The 24736-nt window shown below is 36.5% G+C and overlaps 2 protein-coding genes and 1 long non-coding RNA gene across 3 annotated transcripts; 2 read left to right on the forward strand and 1 right to left on the reverse strand.

Moving 5' to 3' along the window:
* Positions 1-1562: 1562 nt before the first annotated feature.
* Positions 1563-2254, forward strand: LOC121249285 (uncharacterized mitochondrial protein AtMg00820-like). Its single transcript, XM_041147993.1, has 2 exons — positions 1563-1704; positions 2040-2254. Exons 1-2 carry the CDS (start codon positions 1563-1565, stop codon positions 2252-2254), a joined length of 357 nt encoding a protein of 118 aa, XP_041003927.1.
* Positions 2255-15504: 13250 nt separating this feature from the next.
* LOC121250119 (transcription termination factor MTERF8, chloroplastic-like) lies at positions 15505-16927 on the forward strand. The gene has a single exon (XM_041149059.1). It carries the CDS (start codon positions 15576-15578, stop codon positions 16788-16790), a length of 1215 nt encoding a protein of 404 aa, XP_041004993.1. The 5' UTR covers positions 15505-15575; the 3' UTR covers positions 16791-16927.
* A 3064-nt stretch (positions 16928-19991) lies between these two features.
* Positions 19992-20757, reverse strand: LOC121250120. Its single transcript, XR_005937716.1, has 2 exons — positions 20644-20757; positions 19992-20289 (listed from the first exon to the last, which is right to left on the reverse strand). It is a non-coding gene; the product is annotated as an uncharacterized LOC121250120 (long non-coding RNA).
* Positions 20758-24736: the final 3979 nt, after the last annotated feature.

Here is a 24736-nt window from a genome sequence, read left to right on the forward strand (position 1 = left end):
CACATCACCAGTGACCTAGCCAATCTGAATTTACAAGCTGCCGAATACCATGGTGAAGAACAATTGTGTGTTGGCAATTGATCTCCTGTGCCTATCTCCCATTCTGGTTGAGCCTCTTTTTATTCCCCTGCCTCTACATTTCGCCTAAATAAAATACTTTGTGTTCTTTCTTTCAAAAGGAATCTTATATCCGTTCGTCAATTTTGTCTTAACAATAATGTCTTATTTGAATTTTTCTCTGATTCTTTCTGTGTCAAGGATTGCATAGTTGGGAACCCTCTACTTCTTGGAACCACACATAATGGCCTCTACTTTTTCTCATTTCTATCCACACAGCCTCATGCATTATCCAACACACTCTCTTCCATTCCATTTTGGCACAACCGTCTTAGCCATCCATCCATCAAGATCGTGTGCTCCATTTTACAACATCATGCTCTGCCCTATGATCGCTCCACGTCCTCTCCTTTTTGTGATGCATGTGCAAAGGCCAAGTCCCACAGGCTTCCGGCATGCACACGAAAAAATAAATCTTCTACCCCTTTTGATCTTATTTTCTCGGTTCTTTGGGGTCCTTCACCACATGTATCTAATGATGGTTTTCGATTTTACATTGCCTTTATGGATAATTTTTCTTGATATATATGACTTTTCCCTTTAAAATCCAAGTTTCAAGCATTTGATATCTTTCTCAAATTTAAGGCACAAGTTGAACTTCAATTTAATATAAAAATTAAACAATTCCAATCTGATTGTGGTGGTGAATTTCAGACATTCTCAAATTTTCTATCATCTAGTGGAATTATAAATCGCATAACATGTCCACATATGCACACTCAAAACGACATTATTTAAAGAAAACACAGTCACATCGTTGATTCCGGCTTAGCTCTTCTTGCCCATGCCTTAATACCATTAAATTTTTGGCCACATGCTTTTCTTCTTGCCATTCATCTAATTAATATTGTACCCTTTCCCTCTCTTAATTACTCTTCACCTTTTTTGCTACTTCACAACAAAACTTCTAATTATAATTCTCTTCAGGTTTTTGGATCTTCATGTTCTCCTCTAACTACTCCATATAACACTCGTAAATTTTCCTTGTTCTTTGTGTTTTTCTTGGTCTTAGTCCAGACCATCAAGGTTTTCTTTGCCACCATATTCCCACGGGTCACACTTATATTTCTAAGGATGTTAGATTTAACAAACTAGCTTTTCCATTTGCCTCTCTATCTAATCCCAAGCCCACCGAACAAACCTCACACGTTGCTCTTCCTATATTTAATTTTAACGTGAAATCTTCTTCTTCTCCTTCTATCCTAGGCCCATCTCCGTCCACACTTTCATCGTCTTCCCCAACTACTTCTTCTTCATCGGTTTCTTGGCAACCTATGCACTCAATGATGACCAGGTCACGGATTGATTCGCTTCACCCTTATCAGTTTACCGATGGTACTGTTTGATGGCCACCTCCTCATGCACTTCTCAGCGACACCTCTTCAATGCCAGAAACTCCCACTTATTTTACTATTGTGCATAAATACCCGGAGCGGTGTGAGGCTATGGCAAAGGAGTTTAATGCTCTCTTTGCTAACGATACATGGTCCCCAGTTCTAGCATCCGAGTCCTCCAACACAGTTGCTTATAAATGGATTTTTTGCACTAAGCGCCTCGTCGATGGTTCCATTGAACGTTGGAAGGCTTGTTAGTCGCTAAAGGCTTTCTTCAACAGTTTAGCATTGATTTTGAAGAAACATATAGTCCGGTAGTTAAGGCAACTATCATTCATCTAGTGCTTGCACTGGCAGTGTCTCAAGGCTGGTCGATTCGGCAATACAATGTGCAGAACGCATTTCTGCATGGATCTATACTTGAAATTGTGTTTATGGCCCAACCTCTTAGATTTTCTCATCCTCATTTCCCTACACATGTCTACAGGTTACATAAGGCCATTTATGGCCATCAGTAATCTACTCGTGCATGGTATTCATGCCTTAGTTGCAGACTCGCTGATCTTGGCTTCAAAATCTCTGCTGCAGATTCCTCATTGTTTTTACGGAATTTTGGGGGTGTTACCATTTTTGTTTTAGTCTATGTAGATGATCTTTTAGTAACTAGTTCATCTCTCCAGGCCATTTATGGTCTTACTGTAGCTCTATGTGTCAACCTTCTCATTAATGATCTTGGAAAATTGCATTTCTTCCTGGGCATCAAAGCTTTGTTCAACTCTGGTGGCTTGATTCTCACACAATAGAAATATATCAATGATGCGCACTAAAATGCTTCTAGCAAAGCCGGTTAAACCTCCCATGTCCACCTCAGAGAAGTTAAGTGCATGAAAATCTCTTTAAAGATCTGACTTTATATCTTAGCACAGGGCCTTGCGTTCGTTGTTAGCAAAGTATGTCAATTTATGCATACTCCTAGAGTCCCTCATTGGCAAGCAGTCAAACGCATATTGTGATATCTCAAGCACACCTCTCTTGTTGGTCTTCAACTCTCCTGGTCTCCTACACTAAATCTGACTGCTTTTTTTGACGCCGACTGGGTTGGATGCCCCGATGATTGTCGGTCAACAAGTGGGTATTGTGTTTTTCTTGGTTGCACTTTAGTATCCTAGTCTTTAAAGAAACAACCGACTATAGCCCATTCATCCACTGAGGCAGAGTTCAAAGTCGTGGCCAATGCAACTGTTGAGGTGATTTGGTTTCAGCATCTATGTCTGGATCTTGGCGTGGTTCTCACTAGTGCTCGTCTCCTTTATTGTGATAATTTGGGAGCCACTTACTTGTCATCTAATCCCATCTGTCATTCTCGTACTAAGCATGTGGAAATCAATTTTTACTTTTTCCGTGACTTTCATTTCTGGTAAAGATCAACTTGTCGACATTCTTACTATACCGCTGTCAGCAACTTGGTTTAGAAACATATGTTCAAGTTTTCTCCTGACGTCCTTGCCGCTTGACTTGAGGGCCTATGTTAAGGCACCAGCTGCTATTCCTTCTAGTATGAGAAATGGGACCACAAGAAAATGCTTACAGCTCTCACAGCAGTGTGAGCAAGACAAATACAAAAACAACCACAATATTCTAGAAGGTACTAAACGAATATGTTCTAACCATCCCGTATAACAAATTGTAAATTTTCATTGGCTAGGTGTAGAATATTCTTTATTGTAATCATACATAAAGGACCCGTTGTACAACATAACAGATAAGAGAAATACAATGAGAAATATTTTACTCTAACATAGATGCTGGGACTTCCTATCTGGAGACTCGATTTTGGCCACCCTCTTTTATCTTTGGAGACCCGGTGCCATATCCTTTGCTTCGGATACTCGTGATCGTCTCAACCCTTCTTGGTATATCTTGGCATTTTTTAAAGAGAGCGCTGCAAAATCCGAAGGATCTCAGATGAGTTGGTCGCTTCGGGCAATCCCGCTACTCGTCATGCTAATCTTGCATTGGTTGTCGTCATCAGAGATTTCCAAAATTATGTCCAAGATTTCAGGGCACGATCACAACCGATCCTCACCTGTTATGGTGCTGTTGTGAATTGTTGCAATGAAACAGGGGATGAATGGATTGTAAACGTTGGTAGGTGGAATGTAAATACAAGATGACCGAAAGGTGTTTGAGAAAATGTTTGACAAAGTCACTCGTATATTGATAACCGATTCTTCGAGGGAACCCAACCTCCTTACAGATCAAGCCTTAGCAATTTTCCAGATAATTTCTTCTCAATGTTCTCTTCCTCTATATTCGAGGCTCCCCAAAACAGACTAACTAACTTCTAACAATTCTGCTAGGTACAAGCGGTTCGGCGCACCAACTGTGTACCAATGCTTGAGGTGGACTAAGCAATCAGATGTCATTAAAAAAAACACGAAGAGAAGAGAAAGAAGAAGAAGACATCAGCTTCAATTCAGATCCCTTCATCTCCTTTCGTCTGTCTCTTCTCCCTTAAATTCCACCCTAAATCTCTTCCTCTAACCTTCGGCTGGTCTCCTTTATGTCGACAATCTCCTATGTGCGAGACAGTCTCCTCTGTGTCGACGGTCTCAGGTACTCCAAATGTTATTGGTCCTTGACTTGGGACAAGAAGCTCTCCGATAGTGACAACCACCATTGTTTTGTTCCTCTTGTGTGTAGGTCACATCATACGTAGACATTATGGGTTGTCATGTTTCTGACCCCGATTTCTCCAACCCATGTCTTCGAGTTTTGTCAAGGACTAGAAACTTTGAGAGATAAGCTCTAGGCTTGTTTGTTGAGTTTTCTCTCCTCAACTGAGGTCTAACTGTTTGACCCAAACAATTCAAATTAGAAAATTGAGATGAGTAAACAAAGCACCGAGATGTGGGGTTGTTTGAGTTTCAGTACTTTCTGCATGTTGGGTTTCACAACTTTTTCTTAGCTCCCAAATGCTTTCTTTTTGCAAACCTTCTTCTTCTTCTTCATCATCATCACCATCTTCTTCTTCTTCTTCTTTGAAATCTTCATCTCCCTATGTTTCTGCTCCGACGCACAATGATGGTGCTTTCCCTAAGTGGTGGGGACAAGCACAACTGTTTACCCAGAGATGGCTCACTCGGTAGAGGAAGCTTTGGCATGCTAGCGACTGAGACATCGTCTTGCAGTTGAGTGAAGGGTCGTATTTATCGCCACCTGGTTTGCCAAAGATATCGCATTCATGGGGTGAATCAGACCATTGGTCATGCTCAATGAAGTTGCAAAGGTTGCCGCTTCCTAAATTGTCTTCGAGTTGGAGACCAAAGTCAACGACATTGAATTCAGGGCATGCTCGTCTCGTCTTCCCATTTCATGCCAAATTCTCTCCCAGCCCAAAACTCGTTCATCCCATAAAAATGAAAATGAATCATTTCATTAAACGATACAGGTGTACCAGTTGGTGCTCATTGATGTGCAAAAACGCTTGACAGTAAACTAAGCACACCATTTGGTGTTTTGAAGTCCTAAACACTGCGTATTACAAAGACCACTACAAACTACACATTAACTAAAATACTGTGTGAAATTCTCAACAACGATAGAACCCTCCAGAATTTACCCTAATGCCATATTTTGCTTAACTTCTCAAAATGATGTGCTTCACTTGAATCCCAACGACGCTGTTTCTTGTTGAAGTATTCCTTTCACTTCATTTCGTCCAACCCATCTTTAGTTCTCACTTTTATCTTCATCTTCCTCTTTACTTCTAGGATTTTCTGTCATCGCCGGATTCCTAACATCACCAAACAACTACTTCCCTTTCCCGTACAAGAAATGGACATTCATGCCTTGGGCTCTAGCCATGTTGATTGTGTTCTTACTTGTAATGGAGTAGTACCAATCCAATATCAAGAACCTCTGGTTTCCCAAGCGACTTTTTCCCTTTATTTAATTTTCTATCAATTTGACTATTGGTCGAAAAGTGGCATCACAACCTATTAGAAATATGCTCATTTTAGCTTCTCTACAAAGATTTATTTGTATCTTTGCTGCTTTTATAAGGTTCAATCAACAGTTCCTTCCAACAATCTCTCTCTCTCTCTCTCTCTCTCTCTCTCTCTTATCTAAATAATATTGGATGAAGATGAATGAGAAATGCAACGTGTCCCTGATGTTTGACTTTGTAAGTTGTCATGCTCCTGCCCAGTTACGAAATTACACTATTGTGTGTGTGTGTGTGTGTGTGTGTATACACATACACTATTGTATATTTGATTATTGAAGTATTAGGTACATTACGATTTTGAACAATGAATTATTGCCTGCCAGTGACTGCGGTGGAGTAGAGCTTATTAACCATAACATGATATATACCCTGCCCACCTTTCCATTTCAACCCAAGTTTGGACAAACATTATGAGGTTACAAGATCATCTAAAGACGTATATAGACTCTAGATAGAAAGGCTAACTGCCTTGTGGATGCATTAGCAAACTCAAGGTTTCCTTCTGTAACAGTATACTAGAGAATTATCACACAATAATGGAAATGAAACACTCTGATCTTCAAGGGATCAAGAACCTCTAAAGGAATTTCTATTAACTTTTCAATGTAATCGATACAAATGAAGGCTTTAGTATTTATAGACAATCAATGTAACACCCCGGTCCCGTAGGGATCAAAGAGTTACTCCCTGTAACTTAAAACTCACAATTCCTCAATACATTTACAGACTCCAAAAATATAAAGTCATCAGAATACTACAAAAATCTCTTAATAAAATCCGCTGATTCTCAGGAATCCTATATGAGTAATCCACTATTCTTAAATAATCATCTTATCGATGCTCTATAATCCTGATCCTTAGCTGAACTATTCAAAATCATCTAAAAAAATATATAGAGATAAGGGTGAGTTATCAACAACTCCGTAAGTAGAGGACATATACTAGCGTGTAAACATGAGCATTTTTCACAGAGTTCAAAATGCAGAAATAAAACATTTCAGTATCAATATGCAAATCTCAAAAATACATATTATCAGAAAATCAGAATGACTTTTCAAACATTTTATATTCAGAAACCAACTTTTCATATTCAAAGACTCCTTTGGCACAACATGACTGAACATCTTCATCTTATCATATCATATCAGAGCATCATATCAGAACAGAGATTATGTTTAACCCCCGTGGTAGAGTTGTGCACCCTGTGAAAAGCCAAGCAGAACATAAATCACCATGTTAATAAAACGATTGCACTCAGAACAGAAAATCACTATTATATCCCGTGGAGGGCTAGAGGTCACTATTATCTCTCGTGACAAGGCCAAAGGTCACTATTGTATCCCGAAACAGGGCCAGAGGTCACTATTGTATCCCGTGACAGGGCCACATATCAGAGCAAAACAGAATCAGAATCACCATATCATAATCAGAATCAGAATTATAACAGAATCAAAAAGTCATGCCAAAGGTTTTTCAGATGCCACATCATATCAAAACATAGTACTGAGATTCAGATCATTTCACATTTTCCAAAACAGATTCAGAACATCTTCACGTTACATGCAAAATTTATCAAATTTTCATATTCGCTCATTTTTCTCAATTCAATAACAGAATGCAAAAAATAAGCTCATGTCTACACTAGTCATGCAAGAAAATATTTTATTCTTATACAGAAATTCATGAGTAATGCAGAACAAATAACTGAAGTCGCTTTAGATTTCTTTTCATATTAAAACATGCACATTTTTCAAAAATAACCTTAGTTTATTTTATTTTATACAAAGTCTAGTATAGGAACCCTGCTTACTTGGACTTCTTAGCCCTTTTAGAATTTTCCTAAAAAATGTCTAACAATTAACAATCATCACCTATAAAATAATCAAGTAATTCCCGTAAATTTCCAATCAACCACTTATTTCGATATTTAAACCTAAAATACTAAAAGAACCTATTTTAAAACCACAAAACCTAAAATTCTCATAATTCCTAAAATATCATCATTTTCTAAAACCATCAATATCCACTTAATTTCTCTCACTATTATACTCTAAGTCATTTCTAAATTGCATAATAAAATTATACTAAATACAACTATGCCACAAAAATACATCTCTAGTTTAAAAAAAATCTCTTAACATAATATATAACAAAACTGATTAAAAGTTAGGAAGTAAAAATTTCATTTAATAAAAATAGACTAATTAGTTTCTCTTTAAAGATCTCTAAATAAAATTTTGCACTTACTATATACTTCTTAAAATTTATATATTATCAATAATAATATCTCAAATCTTTCTCTATTTCCTTTATAAAATCTTGTATTTTAAAACAAAACCTACTAATATATAAACCGAATCATGATAAACCTATAATTAGTCTGATGATAAGGGTATTATAGGGATTAAACAAAACACATAAGGACCCTTTTGGAAATGACAGTTTCATATAAATCACATTATAAATTCGTATGGGCCATACTCACCGAGCGATGAAGGGCACGAAGGTGGCGAGCTGGGCGGTTGTTTACGTCGGTGGGGGCGGCGGCAGAACACTAGTTAGAGAGAGAGAACAACTAATGAGAGAGAGAGAGAGAGAGAGAGAGGAGCCTTATGTAGAAAAAGAGAGAGAGAGACGGAGTGAGAGCTCAGCGCGAGAGAGAATGAAACTCACCGTGAGCCTGAGGTGGCGCGCGGCAGACCAAAGGGCTAGGTGGAGGTCGACAGTGGTGAGCTCAATGGCTGGGTAGTGATGTTGTTTGAGGCTGAGGCAAACGGCGTGGGCGGTGGCTTAAGGGTTGTGGGTTGGTTAAGTCAAGATTGCTCTGTTTCGAGTATTAAAAACAGGGGTCCTTCGGTGGTAGTGAAGCAGTGTCTTTTGTCGTACAGGGGGCTTACCGTGTGGGTTGCGGCGTGGAAGAGCTTCAGTGGTGTTGAGGTTTGGGTAGGGTGGCTCCGTGCGGTGGACATACGCGAGATTGGGCTTTCGTGGAGTCGCTCACGGTGGGTGGGTCTCTTGTCGTGATCTGAGTACCCTTGGTCGAGTTCGACCCGTGCTGGCCGTGGGTGGTGCACTGCAAAAGTGCACGGTGCGGGGCGGAGGTCGGTGTAGTTGTTGATGGCAGTGTGGAGTGCAGCTATGCATGGGTTGCTGCGGCAACTTCTTTTGAGAAAAAACAAACATGCATTTATAGAGTTGATTAAAACCCTAGATGCGAAGATCACGTACGTGCATGAGATATGGAAGTGAAAACTGCTTCCTGGTTGCGTCGGCTTGGGCTTACTGGTCCATTCCATGTATTTGGGCTCATGGGTAAGGTACGATAAATGGGCTGGGACCCAAAAGAAACTAAAATACACTTAAACAGGCCCAATCTGAAAAATAGAAAAGTCCAACAAAAGAAAAAGGCACAATAAAAATAAATAAAAGCCAATTAAAAACATTGCAACTCAATATTAATAAAATAAAATAATTAAGGTCCAACAATAAAATTATTCATTGAAGCAAAGAGCAAATTTAAATGCAAACACTAATTAATATCAAGAAAGCACATCGAAGTAAATTTCACAACTTAAGAATTATAAAATAAATCCAACGAGAAATCCAATAAATTTAAGACAGGAGAACCAATATTTAAATTAATTAAAAAAATAATAATCTTTCACAAAAAAATAAATACACTAAAATACAGGATATCACAATCAAGTTTGTTAACGACAGTTGAATACTAAGGATATTATAGTAATCATCAATGAGTAAATGAGGACTTAATACTACATTTAACCTTCAAGTAAACATGTGACTAACACATGATCAACTAACAAGTAACTAACTCCCTTGCAATACACTCGATAAGCTCCCTTCTAGATTCAACACTCATCCCTCTTCCATCTACTGAATTGACCATAACAACTACCCTCCCTTTAAATGACCTTGCCCACAAGGTCAGGATAATGAGCTCTTAACTGTTCCACAGGTTCCCAAGTGGAATTGTCCTCAGTTACATCCCGCCACTTCAACAACAGCTCGATAAAAGGCTTGTTATCCACATCAGTCCTTCTTCTGTCAAGTATAGCCTCTGGTTCCACCTTGAAAATCCCATGCGAATCAACTAATGGCAACACAGGAGAAATCTAAGAATCAGGCCCAATATATTTCTTCAGCCTTGAGACATGAAATATTGGATGAACTGATGAATTTGGTGGCAACTCAAGTCTGTAAGCTACCTCCCGCGTTCTAGAACCTTGAATGGCCCACAGTATCTGGCTGCTAGCTTGGATCTATTGACTTGGCTCACAATCTGCTATTTATACTTATGCATCTTCAAATAAACAAAATCACCCATTTGAAACTTCCTTTGAGTATGATGCTTATCGTATTGTTGTTTCATAGTAACCTGAGCAGCAAGCAAATTCTTTTTCAACATAATTAATATCTCATCTCTTGACTTTAATTCCATTCCCACAGCTTCATTCTGAGTAGTACCATCAACATACTGAATTAAAGTGGGAGGAGGAGCACCATATAATGCCTCAAATGGAGTCATTTTAGTAGATGAGTGAACTGATCTATTATACCACCATTCAGCCCAAGGAAGCCAATGCACCCACTGTTTTTGTCTCTCACTGACAAAACATCTTAGGTATTGTTGCACATACTTATTAACCACTTTAGTCTATCCATCTGATTGTGGATGATAGGCAGAGGTAAAGTGCAGTCTAGTTCCCTGCAATTTAAACATCTCTTTCCAGAAATTACTTGTAAAAACTACATCCCTATCAATTACAATGGCAGTTGGCATACCATGTGACTTGAATACCTGATATATGAATATAGCAGCCACAGATACAATTGTATAAGGATGAGATAAAGGTAAGAAATGTGCATATTTTATGAGTCTATCTACTACCACCGAAATAACAGAGAACCCTTTTGAACATGGCAAGGAATCAATAAAATCTATGGAGATATCACTCCATGATCTGCTAGGAATTGGCAAAGGCTGCAATAACCCAATAGGTTGTAAGTTTTATGTCTTACATCTTTGACAAACCTGACATTTTCTTATAAACCTCTTTATGTCTCTTCTCATGCCACTCCATAAAAAATCCATCCTTGCTTTATGCAATGATTTTTGATAACCAGAATGTCCTCCAAAGGTACTATTGTGTATAAACTACAACACTTGCTCCTTCATATGTGATAAAGATGACAAAAATAGCCTCCCATTTTTTAATAACAACCCATTTCTCAACTCAAACTTCTTATTAGAAAGCTTGCCCTCCTGTAGCATCTTACAAATTACTGAAATCTCTTCATCATTCAAGTATGAATGTCTCAGCTACTCTAACCACAGTGGATCTCAAGAACTGTGATAGCCGACAACTCAATAGCTTTTTCCTCCACTTCTTCTCTTATAGAAAAACCATTTGCAGCCACATTATCTTTCCCATGCTTATATTCAATTGTAAAATCATAATCAAGCAACTTGGTAATCCATTTCTATTGAGATGGAGTTCTTATCTTCTGTTCCAATAGAAACTTCAAACTTTGTTGATCAATTTTAATTACAAACACAGCTCCCAACAGGTAAGGCCTCCATTTCTTCACAACCAACAAAATTGCAAGTAACTCTTTTTCATATATAGAGAGGTCCAATGATTTTCCCTTCAAAGCTTGACTCAAGAATGCTAAACGCCTCCATTCCTGACTTAAGACAACACCAATCCCTCTGCCAGAAGCATCACATTCCAACAAAAATGGCTTTGAAAAATCTGGCAAGGCCAGAACAAGTGGGTTTGTCACTGCTTTCTTCAATTCTTCAAAGGCTTTAGTAGCTTCATCCTTCCACAAAAATGCATCTTTCCTCAGCAAATCCGTCAATGGTGCAGAAATTAAGCTAGACCCTTTAACAAACTTTCTATAATAACCCGTTAAACCAAGAAACCCACTTAGTAACTTAAGAGATTTTGGTAAGGGCCAATCTGTCATTGCTTTGATCTTTGATGGATATGCTTTTACACTCTTTGCAGAGACCAAATGTCTCAAATATTCAATCTCACCACAAGCAAATATGCACTTACTCTTTTTGGCAAAAAGAGTATTCTTTGTTAAAGTTTCCAACACAACTGAAAGATGATCTAAATTTTCTTCTCTAGAGTTACTATATATGAATATATCACAAAAATAGTTACAAACTTTCTCAAGAAGGGTTGGAATTCCTCATTCATCAAAGATTGAAAAGTGGCTAGGGCATTGGTTAAGCCAAAAGGCATAATCAAGAATTCATAATGCCCTTGGTGTGTTTCGAATGCAGTTTTTTCAATATCCCCATCTCTCACACGAATCTGGTGGTACCTAGATCTAAGGTCTAAGTTTGAAAAAATCGAGGCTCTATGTTATGTAATTCATCTAAGAGTTCATCAATTACAAGGATAAAGAATTTATGTTTAGTTGTTTCCTTATTTAATCCCCTATAATCTATACACATACGCCATGAACCATCAACTTTTCTCACCAAAAGAACAGGTGAAGAAAATAGGGATGGATTTCTTCTAATTACTTCTGCATACAATAACTCTTTGACTTTTTTTCTATTTCAGCTTTATGGAAAAAAGGATACTTGTATGGTCTAACAGATATTTGCATGGTCCTTTCTTTAAGAGTATCTGATGATCCTTAACTCTTCTAGGAGGCAAGCCCTTTGGCTCATCAAATACACTGCCAAATCTTGCTAGGACTGCCTCAATATCAGAATCATGTCTTCCAACATCTTGGTTTGTCTCATTTTGAACAATTTGAAGTAGCATTCCTTTCCTCTCCACAATAGTCAATTGACAAATCTGGTCATCTTCAACAATTTCAGACTTACTAGAACTCAAGCCTATAAGAGTCACAGAACTTAAGTATGTTCAAAAGTCATTGTAAGATTAGTAAAATCCCACAAAACAAGACCTAAAGTTCTTAGCCATTGCATACCAACCACAACATCGCATCCCCTAAAGGTAGCAAGAAAAAATCAGTGTTGAAATGATGACCTTGCATCTGAAACTGTATATTCTAAACCAGTCCTTCACCAGCAATCCTTTCATCATTTGCAACCCTAACTTCAATCTTTCCACTTTTCATGACAGCTAATCCCACTCTTCTTGCTATCATAGTGTCAAGAAAGTTATGTGTACTACCAGTGTCAACAAGCACCACCATTGAGCATTCATTAACTTTGCCACTAATTCTCATAGTTCTCGAGCTCAAGCAGCCTGCAATTGCATGCAGTGAGATCTCAGGCATCTAACATTCTGCCATTATAGTTTCATAATTTTCATGCAAATCTTGTTGATCACCCCCTTCCTTCTCAGCTTCTTGCAACAACACTTGTGACTAGGATTCCACTTCTCCTCACATAAATAACACAAACCGTTGTCTCTTCTTTCTTTCATCTCAGTTGGTGTCACTTTCTGAAATGGAACTGAGGGTTTGAAGCTATTATTCCTTTGTCTAGAGAATCCCTCTTTTCTAACAGAATTACCAAAAATCGTATTGCTGCCTTCCCTTGGAACAGAAACATAGGAAGACTAGAATCTGTTGTTTCCCCGAGTACTAGTGATATACTCCTCTTGGATCTTTGCCAATCCAAAGGCAGTATTCAAATTCTGAGGGTGTAGCATTCTCACAGGCAATCTTATCTTGTCTCTAAGGCCACTCAAGAAACAAGAAAGCTTATAATTTTCAGACAAACCTTTCAATCTGTTTGAGAGCACTTCAAATTGAGTCTTGTATGCCCCAACTGTAAAATTTTGCCTCAATCTTGTAAGTGCCTCCATAGGGTCATCGTAAAAAGAGCTCCTGAATCTTAACTGCATAGCTTCAACAAAAGAATTCCAAGTATTGAAAGAACCAGTTTTCTCAGCATCTTGAAACCATACTAATGCACTCCCATCCATATAGAATGAGGCTATCAATATCGTCTGACCATTTAGCATAGGGTGTAAGGCAAAATGATGATTTTCGTTATAAAGCCATCCAGTTGGGTTTTCTCCATCGAATCTTGGAAAATCCAACTTAATACTTCGAAATTGCATTCCAGGAGTCACATTCAAGTTCTCAGACTGTGCCCCATCACCATTTTTTCCACTCCCATTCCAAACATTTGGTTCCCCATTCACAACTTCCAACAAAAGATCCATCTTGGAATTTAGACCATCTAGTGCATCTGATCTGCGACTCCCTTCTCTTGCAGTTCTTGATGTTGCTTCAACCCAAGAGCCATCTTCTCCAGGTCTTTAAACCATGTGCCTTCTGCCATTCTCGAAAAAAATTGTCCAGAATTGCGAACTGCTCTAATGCCAATTGTAATAGTATATTAGAGAATTATCACACAACAATGGAAATGAACACACTGATCTTCGAGGGATCAAGAACCTCCAAAGGAATTCTTATTAACTTTTCAATGTAATCGATACAAATGAAGGCTTCAGTATTTATAGACAATCACGTCTGTTAATGGCAGTTGAATACTAAGGGTATTATAGTAATCATCAATGAGTAAATAAGGACTCAATAGTACATTTAACCCTCAAGTAAACACGTGACTAACACATGATCAACTAACAAGTAACTAACTCCCTTGCAATACACTCGATGAGCTCCAGATTCAGCGCTTTTCCCTCTTCCATCTATTGAACTGACCATAACACCTTCTCTTCTTTCTATTGCCGATCGAGCTCTCTCAAAGTCTATTTGGAATGTAATTTGTATAGGATCTACTTTACTATGATTTTTTATCGGCTCTGCATTCCCACAGGAAAAAATTTTGTAACCTAAAGAGATCAATTGCATCAATCTACGCATGGGAGTCTTTTGTTACAAGCCAGGTAACCTATATTTGTTGAGGTTTTAGATTCTATGACACCCTTAGAGTATTCGTAGCCGGTGCCCCATAATACTGTTTTCCCTATAATTTGATGCTCAGTTTACGGTTTTGGTTAAAATCACTCTTACATTTGAATACCTATTTTAGGAAAAAGGTTTAGGGGATGAATAGTGGTTCCCTATTCATTCTCTAAATCATCTTTTATCAATATTTTATTCTAATAAATAAAATAAATTTTTCTTCCAATCATCTACACTTTCTTTGATATTCATATTTATTATAGTTTTAAATAATAATTTTAAAAATAATTTAAATAATTACTAAAATATATAAAAAAAAATTAATTTTAAAAATATTATCATATCCACAAAAAAATAATTTAATTTTTTGTTTAAAATATTCACTAGAGTAATAGTTCCAAACGTAAGAAAAAATATTGAGTAGTTAAGTTTGAAGTGAGAGAAAAAAATAATAAAGAAATAGTAGAAAATATTATTTTAATAGAATAGAGAAATTATTGGAAATGAGATATATGATGTTTTTTAAAGATGAGTAAAATTTAGAAAAAAATTTTAGAGAATGTAGTTTTTAGCTAAATTATAGAAAATTTTATGGGGAATGAGATGAAAATACTCTTAGGCTTTTCTAAAATAGTTATTTCATTCGGAAGCAAGTATTTAAATTTCATAATTTGATTTTAAAAATAAATTTTAAAATTTAAATTTTATAAATTAAATCTTATTATTTAAGTAATATGAGAGGACTGATTATGAATTTGCCTGTGATTGTCTCCGTTGAAGACTACCGGCAGACAGAGGCAGACTTTGTCAAATGCATGAATGGCCCAACACTACAAATCTATGGGAGAAAGAACTTCAACGGACCTGAAAATGCATAGCTTTTTTGGAAGATAAGGGTGTTAATATCTGAAACAATCATCTGCGTGACCAAGCATAGTAGAAGGTGTAAAAAGAGTCCCGAAGTAGAAACAGTAGATGGGCTTTGCTTCTCAAAAAATACGGTTTTACTTTGCTTTGATGAGCCAGGGATTAATGGTGTCTATGGAAACATTTAGAACAGAAGCTGATTCCAGCTGCAATTGCGGTTTTGTCGTTTAAGCATGTGTCGTTTAAGCTGATTCAGTCTATCTGTCGTTTAAGTACGCCTCGTTAAGAGAAGACCTCAAATAAACCCTAACTCGCTCGCGCGCTCGCTCTCTCTCTCTCTCTCTCTCTCTCTCTCCATGGTCCACAGCATCGCATTGTCAATGCAAGCTCTCAAATCCCTCTCCATTCCTCCACCTTACCATTTCTACAAAAGGTTTGTTTCAGACTCGATCAAACCCTTCCAATTTCTCTTCTGGTACTCTCTTTCTTCATCCACCAAAGCCAAAACCCAAATCCGGGAAAATAACTCTCCCATTACCAATTATCTAATCAACACCTTCAAATTCACCGAAACCGAAGCCCTCTCTATCTCGACCAGGTATTATTGGGTCAAATCCCCCGAGAAGCCCGGGTCCCTACTTCTCTTCTTCCAAAATCTCGGATTCTCCGAGTCGGACATTCGATCCGCAGTCCGCACGTCCCCACAAATTCTGTTCTCTGATATAGACAAGACCCTTAAGCCCAAGATTGAGTTTTTCCAGGAGCTGGGTCTTGTTGGTTCTGAGCTGGGCAAGTTCATTTCCAGGAATTCCATGCTTTTGAACGTGAGTTTGGAGAGAAGATTGGTACCCTGCATTGAAATTATCAAGAATATCTTGTCCAACGATGAGGATAACCAAGACCTTTTCCGTGTTCTTCGGCGGTGCAATAAGGTGGTGAGGGGAGACCCTGAATCAGGGTTGATGGGCAATATTGCCTTCTTGAAGAGTTGTGGTATTGTAGGGTCTCAGCTTTCAATGCTTTTGACTAGGCAGCCTTGGCTTTTTACTATTAAGGAATCCAAGCTTAGAGATCTTGTTTCTCGGGTACTAGACATGGGTTTTGCTGTCAATTCGAGGATGTTGGTTTATGCGCTTTATACAGTTAGTTGCATGAGCAATGAGACTTTCACGAGGAAATTGGAATTGTTTCAGAGTTCCGGGTTTTCTTCAGAAGAATGTATGCAAATGTTTCGAAAGGCACCTGGTTTGCTTAGGACCTCCGAGGAGAAGCTAAAGCTCGGATTTGAGTTCTTCATGAATACCATTAACTTGGAAAAGTCTGTGTTAGTTCGTATACCTTCATGTTTGATGTATAGCATGGAGAAAAGAGTGATGCCTCGGTACATGGTTCTGCAGGTTATTAACTCCGAAAGGCTGTTGAAGAGGGAGCCAAGTTTTATTCACGTCTTGTCTTTAACGGAGGAGGAGTTCTTGGCTAAGTTCATAGCGAAGTTTGGAAATGATGCGGAGAAATTGTTGGTAGCTTACAAGGGTCATTTATTGGATTGCTCTTGTGAAGATAACTCTTAATGCATAGGACATCTAGCAGTTTTTTTGTAATTCTGGACATGTCAGTCAATATACATGCTGCAAATTTAGCCTTTCTTTTTACTTGAGCATATTAATTGTTGAAATGCTAAATGCATATTACATTGATTTATGGCTTTCATACTATCGTAATTTAAATGCACATATGATCCTTAGCACTGGAGCATGCGAATATCCTCTTCATGAAATTCATTCTGCAGATAAATCATATGTTGTTCTAATTGTAGTGTGCTTGACATCTTGTCCTAGAAGTAACTACTAATTGAGTTGAAGAATCAAACTCAAACCATATCAATTGTCAACTCGCTGCTTCTTAACTAACATCTACTCGATATCACTTATCCGAAAAAGAAAAAGGCCGTGCTACTGGTTGTAGAACTTCATTCTGGGTGTGTACCCATGAGTTCAGTCAACTTCGGAGCCAAGCAATTAGATAGCTTTTACATCGAATGGATTTTGCAGATAATCGTATCTTGTAAACTTGCAGTGTACTTTTGACATCATGTCCTTTGATGTTGGCCTGATAAATGTTTACAGACTCAAATCATGGTCCTTGATGTTGCTGATATGAAGCTTGAAGTCGTATTTGAAGAGGATGTGGATGTAATATTAGAAAAGCTTTTGCATGCCCAACAGAGCATTCCTTGCTCCGGAACTATGCCTGCTCGAAAACAGAGTATAAATAATGGCCAGTTTTTTTTTTTTTTAATGATACATCGGTTGCAATATAATCATTTCAGTGCTCTTCTACAATTAGTAAATCCTCTGTTATGACTTCTCACTAAGTTTTGTCTACACCCTTTAGTCATGTGTTTGTCTGTGGTTTTTTTTTGGTTAACATCAGTGATTGCTCGCAAAAGAGAATTGTTCCTGTTGTGCAGTTCAATCGTTCACCAAAACAGAAATGCAATCGGATAATAATTATTTCAACTATTTAATAAAATTGTGAAAATTTGATGATGTTGATGCGTTTTTCAACCTCAACAATATGATCAGAGGACCCTCTCCTCTCTCGTGATGGTTCTCGGTGGTGTTGTGCTTGGAATGGCTCATTTATGACTTGCTTAATGATAAATGACTGAAAATAAAAAGACAAGTATTTATGTGGTTTGACTTTGAGGCCTACGTCTACCGGTATTGCGTATAAAATTCACTATAAATAAGGTTTGATACAAGCTCTTCATTCTCACTAATCTCTCTACATTCACGAGTTTTCTGAGAAAAGTGGTCTCAGAGTGATCTGATTCCCTTTCCCTACAAAAGTTCATCCCAATTCCCAGCCCAATGAGAGCAGATCCCTCTCTGTTTTGAAATTTTTGTTTGAAATTATGGGTTTCAACTTGATTTTTAACATTTTTTGTTTTGAGATTTTTTAAATAAATATAGGCTTTTACATGAAAAGAATTATGCTTTTAAACATGGATTTTTCTTGAAAAATCTTTAATAAAATATAGGCTTTTACTAAAAAAAAAAATTATGTGTTTTTAAATTTAACCAAATATGAACTTTTATTTAAAAAAAAAAAAAAACACCTGGTGCAATCCGGTACCCGGATTTCTAAAATTCGGATTCATCCAGGTACTGAACTGGGTCATAACCCGTGATAATTCGGGTTGGAACTCAATCTGGATTGCGGGCCATATTGGAGTTGAAACCGGATAAACAGTACTAATCCGCAGCAGAACCCTTCTCTTTGTTTCCTTTCACCCCTCTTCAAGTCCCTTTCCATTACTTTATATCTCATCTTTGCTCTATGATCAATCAAGCCTTATAGTTGACAACTCTCCCATTCTCCTTTACACTCTTGCATACGGGGCCTTTCAATCCTACATGGGCTCATGGCCTTCAACAGATGAGATAAAGTTTTCACATTGAAGAGTGGTCGGAAGTTGTACTACATCTAGAGAAAATTATCGTATTAATTCTAATCTAGATGGTTGATCAGATTCTGAATTTAATTCCTAATTCCACACTCTGCCTCATGATTTAAATTAAATATTTTACGTATTTGAGATTTACTAATTGAATGATAGTTTGGTCCACAAGTGAGAAATAATGTTAGAATATAAATTAAAATAATGAAAAAAATCTATTCATCATCTATTTTCTCATCATACTCTCATCATTTCATGATGTAATATTAGATGATAGGTTCACAAGTAAAATATAATAAATAGTCTTCAATCATCTAATGCAAAATCACAAGATGATAGAAGGATGATAAAATTGTGATTATGAGTAGCATTACTCATCAATATTGATAATCTTGTTGGAAATTTGGACTTACCAAATTCACCCATCAGGATCCACCCTTTACAGGAATATCAAGAAAAATAATAACAATATAAGAATTTACGTGGAAAACTTTCAAATTGGAGAAAAATCACCAGATCCAAAGAAGAAAATCCATTATATAAAAAATTGTTACAATCACATAATTTTTTTCTCACTCCAAGGACACCCACATAACTTTTTTCATTAATAAAATTTTAACTCTCAGCTCTTTCCATTTTACAAAAAAGATCAATAGAAAATTTTTTTAGAGTCATGAGTTACTAGCTAAGCCTATAACTTGATGTACTTTATCAAGGAAACTAAGCTCCCTTATATAGGCCATGAGCCTTGCCCCTCACTCTTCTCCCATCAATGTGGGATTCAAAAGAGCAAACCCAACAAATCTTATTTATTTTTCTCCAATTTGAAGGTAGGTTTAGAGAGTGAGATAATAATTTTTAGTTTTTTATGAAAGTTTAAAATATTATTTTTTAATATTATTATTATTTTGAGATTTGAAAAAGTTGAATTAGGATTTGAAAATGTTGAATTGTTTATTATATTTTGTATAAAAATTTAAAAAAATTATAATGATAAAATGAGAATTTTGTATTTTGTCTTTTGTGTTTTGTCTTTTCCCCCAAACCTGCCTAAAACTCATCCAAACGGTTAAAATTAGCAAGTTTATTGCTTGAGCATGCAACTTGAGCATGTAAATTCGTGAACACCATTATTGCAGCACAAATCGAAATCTGAAACAGAAGTTCCATTTACAAAAATAATAATCCAGGTACGTACGTACCACAAATCTCTCTCTCTCTCTCTCTCTCTCGCAATATGAATATAAATATATATATAGATATATAAAAAGCATGATCAGCATGCCAACATATATAAGAGAACACGATGTCAACCAACTTTGACAATTAATTGGTACATGAGTACCAATACGTAATAGATATGCTATATATTATTGAAGAGAAAGCCAGCCATATTATAGATCGAGCTGGAGCTCGTGTTTTGAAGCAGCTTTAATTATTGTCGCAAACATAAGAGCACCGGCAGGCATTGTCTACGCAATTTCCCCAACTCTCGGGGTGAGGGTGCTGCTCTGCGCAATACTGATCACATTGTGGTAACTTGCACGCAGACGACAGCTCCTCGGGAACATTAGTACTATCCCTGCAGATTTTCGAGTAGCTTTCACCTGTGCAAAACAAAAACACATGTTACATTACGTACAAACAACTAACTCTATTAATAGAGTAATGGTAATGTAGTGGTGTAATGTATAAGTGTCGTATAGTCATTTAAAAAAAAATTATTATTAAAAAATTAATTTATTTTTATGTAAATTTCATATTTATTCAATTTTTTTCAATTGATTGTGCAGTACTTATATATTCACGACTGTAGTTATCATTTCTCCTATTAATATTATAGAATCTGCTTTAAATATCTGTCTTTGTTAATTCTCCGGCTCTCCCTTTTTAAGTTCCAATTAGAACTTGAAATCATTTATAATATGAAATAACTAAGAGAAGATATGTTGGTAAAGTACCTGAATGGAAAGAAAGGAAAACCAGAAAGAGGATCAAAACTGCTGCGAAGAACCTCATGATGTTGATTGTTGAGCCGTGGGATCAATGCTAGCTGTGCAGTGCCGATCGATGTTGAGCCTTGTGGGGAGAGGCAATCCTTTATATATATAATTTTCAGGCTAGAAATAGAAACAAAACCAACAAACAAAGGTATGGCTATCCAAAAAAAGCGGCTTCGGGTTGATCAATATTAGCTAAAAATTTTACAATGAGGAGGGTATATCTCCATTATTTGTTTTAATTATATATATGGAATGAAACTGATCAATATCAGAATTTGAAAATTATATATACCCTAATGACTTGTTACATAAAATAAACTCAATTAGCCTGACTAAATTTAGAATCTTTCATCGTCGAATAAAGGATGCCTAGTAATGTGGCTTTCTTACAATTGACCTTATTTTTTTGCCTAAGAAAAGAGTAAGCTTTATAATATTCAAATTTTAAAATTTATTTTCAAAATCAAATTATACTACGTAGATGGCATGTAGTGTAGATTCCTTCAAATAAAATTATTCAAGAAAATATTAAACGATAACAAACTTTGGTATATCATATAAGCGAGAGAGATAAAATAGGTTTGACTCAATTTTTGGTTTGAGAGTCCATGGTTGTAATTTGTGATTAAAGTTGTAGTTTTGATTGGTAGTTTTTGGGATACCGTCCTCTTTGTAGAAGGAAAAAAAGGAGCAACTTGTGCACTTGTTGATGAGCATTATTCTTCGTTGTGCTTTTGATTCTTGATATGCTGATGGGGTTTTGAGCTTATGAGTATTGGCATGAGCTTGTTCATAGCATGGTGATTCACTACAACAGATTTTGGCTTTTGTGACGGACGAAACCGTCACAAAATAAGCAAACCAGCACAAATACATTTTGTGAAGGTTTGAAACCGTCACCACGACCGTTATCTAAAAGGTGTCAAAGAACGTAATTTATGACGGTTTACTGTTCAACCATCACATTTTTTTTTTTTGTGACGATTAGAAGTCTTCTGTGAGATGTAATGTTCGAACGTGAAGTTTTTTTTGTGATAATTAAAATCTATCACAAAAAGTAACGTTCACACGTAAAAACTAACGTTCAAACGTTAACCCGACCAATTAACATTTGAACATAAAAAAATTAGATGTTTGTTGTTTTTGCTTCACATGATTAATATGAACGTTTGCTCGGAGATGTTTGAATGTAGCATTTAGATGTTAGTGGCAAAAACGTTCCAACGTAAAATGTTTAACATTCAGATGTTGGGTTGTCGTTCGAATGTATCTATTCTAATCATTCGAACGTTTAGATCGATTGTGGGTGGAAACGTTCAAATGGAGTGACTTACATTTGAACTTTTTGTTGGAATTCGGTGGTATTATGCTCGAACGTTGGTTTGCATGTGAAGCCATATTGGAACGTTTGTTCTTTACATTCGAATGTACAGATCATAAATACTAATTTAATAAAATTAAAAAGCATACAAATTATACCATATTACACCATAAATATAACAACTAATAATGTCTTATAGAGTTGCAAAAATAGACAATAAAAGTTTCTATTAATGATAATGATATATTCATTTCTTCTTCTCCTCGCCCACCGCGATCCTGCTGAAGTGATATAATATGTTTCATCTGGACCAGCATCTCCCTCTATACTTGCTCTTTAACTTCAATGTGTATTCTCTCCTCCTGGTCTCTTTGTTACTCCTGCAAATGCATCTTTAAATCAGACCATCGTGATAAGAGAAACTCCAACTCTTATTGTCTCGACATTATCTGCTCAATTTCTTGGCCTGCTGCATCTAAATTTTTGGTAAGATTATTAACTTTCGAAGTCGAGGTCCTGGAGGATGAATCAGCATGCTTGAAAGAAAGTCTCAAACCTCTTACCAAAACAGACTTGCTTCCGAGCACTTGCGTGAATATGTCTATGTCACTAGGAGAGGGTTCCTTAAAGGCTGACTGCATTTCAATATTTTTTCTTCCAATTACAAAGAAAACACACAATAAATAACATATTAAAAGAAATGAGGAATCAAACATAATATGTATTCATATATTGCATAATTTATTCATAGAAAATAACCTCACTTACATAATTATCTTTAGCGATATGATCAATCTACTCACTGTTCTCATCAGTGTGAGTAGCAGCATAGACATGAATGAGGCAGAAATTTTCAAGATCATCACATTTCTAACAAAGCCACATTAGTAATTTAAAAAAAAAATAATGCTAATACTTAAATAAAAGAATATGATAAAAAAGAGTGAATTTTAATAACTTATTAATTACCATTTTATCGGCAAGACGTTGGAATGACCTTGAGCCAACGCGATGGTGGATTGTCAAAGCCATTCTATTCTGTACATTGATAGAACTTAAGTGTTACAAGATTAATTAAGAATGTTAAACATAATATATGAAACTAATATATTAGTATATAAGTTTTAGAAGATAAATCTAGAATACCTGATAATCTGGACTTGTGAAAATATCACAACACTTCCTCCAATCGTCTAACTTTATTTTTTGAAAAGGGGATTGAGTCTCTTCCTACATCTTAAATTTCTTGAAGTGGTCATGACATCCTTCCTTGTGACGCTGAAATAATGTAGCCATCAACTCATTCATAGTTTGCACATCCTTGCTACAACTAAAATTGAGGTCGAATTCATCCTAAGGAGTGAATTGTGTAAAAAAATATGAAATCAAAATATCTCTAAAAAAGTTTACTATTGTATACAAACTCACCAATACACGACTCCGAATGTGATCATTAACTTCATTTGGAACATCTCTCCATGATCGCACATAAAATGGGGCATAAACTCGAACTAATGTGCCGACATAGGAGGAAAGTAATGTTGCACTATCATACACTCCCTCAGTGAAGTTATTAGGAATGTTGACCTTAATTTTTCCGTGTCTTCTATTTTTTTCAGAGTAAAGCCACGTGTGAAGCCATGTTCACGACGTGATATGTCCTGTAATATCACGTATGACACCATAATAGTCAGTACCATCTGTTCCATGACTTCCCTCGACCAACACACCACAGTTTTGTGTCTTTCGATTACGCTCACGGTCCATAATATGAAATCTATAGTCTCGAACCATGCATGCAATGTATCAAAGTGCTCTGTGTGAGGGACCACGGGCCAATGCATGCAATTCAGAAGAAACTGATGTGGGATAATGAGCACGTTGTTCCAAAATCTAACAATTAAAATAGTAACAAAATTATTAAAAGTTACCAAGAATTAAAATATAATAAAAAAGATTTTGCATCATGAGACATTTAAATGCATACGCGTTGTTCAAACCATCTGAGAAATTCTTCCTCGTGTCTCACCTCTATAGTCTCTACGCCTTCTGTCCTAAGTTTGTCCATGTGCTCACTGTATAAAAGTACAAAAGAATAGAATATTTGAACACCTTCGTTATAATTAAATTTTTTTAATTAGAATTATTCTAAGTACGTAACAACATACCTGAGATAGTCAATAATCTCCCTACAATTATTCAACACGTACCACCGAGTTTTTCCTAACTTTTCACCAATTAAGTCATATCCCGTTTGTGTACCCAAGGACTATTCATTCTAGGAAAATAATGATAGCTCACAAGGGAGAGGAACAATAAGATCAACATTCTGCTCTTCACGATTAAATACTGTCTCAACACTACGAAGATATAGAGAGCAAAATATCACCTCAGCTCGGGCTTTATTCCCAATAGTGCACTTCAATCTACCTAAATATATTTCAATTAGATACATTCAACAAAACTGCACTGGGCGTGCAGTACCTCCCAAGGTAAATGTATTGTTAAATGGACCATTACATCAAAAAATGATGGTGAAAAAATTTGCTCGAATTTACACAGTATAATAGCAATGTCTTCTTCCATCTTCCGTAACATATCTCGATTTACTACTTGAGAGCACAAATCCTTGAAGAATATGAAAAGTTCAATTATGGCGATACATACATTAGAAGTCAGCGTCCCATGAATTCCCACTAGTAACAATTTCTGCAAAAATACGTGACAATC

This window comes from Juglans microcarpa x Juglans regia, chromosome 2D (genome assembly GCF_004785595.1).
Source record: "Juglans microcarpa x Juglans regia isolate MS1-56 chromosome 2D, Jm3101_v1.0, whole genome shotgun sequence".
NCBI classification, from domain to species: Eukaryota; Viridiplantae; Streptophyta; class Magnoliopsida; order Fagales; family Juglandaceae; genus Juglans; species Juglans microcarpa x Juglans regia.

Excerpts from the sequence above, each read along its gene's own strand:
- LOC121249285 (XM_041147993.1), top strand. The coding sequence starts at position 1,563 with ATGGCAAAGGAGTTTAATGCTCTCTTTGCTAACGATACATGGTCCCCA. Across the intron at positions 1,705-2,039 it reads CATTGAACGTTGGAAGGCTT|ATTCCTCATTGTTTTTACGG; the intron begins GTTAGTCGCTAA and ends TCTCTGCTGCAG.
- LOC121250119 (XM_041149059.1), top strand. The coding sequence starts at position 15,576 with ATGGTCCACAGCATCGCATTGTCAATGCAAGCTCTCAAATCCCTCTCC.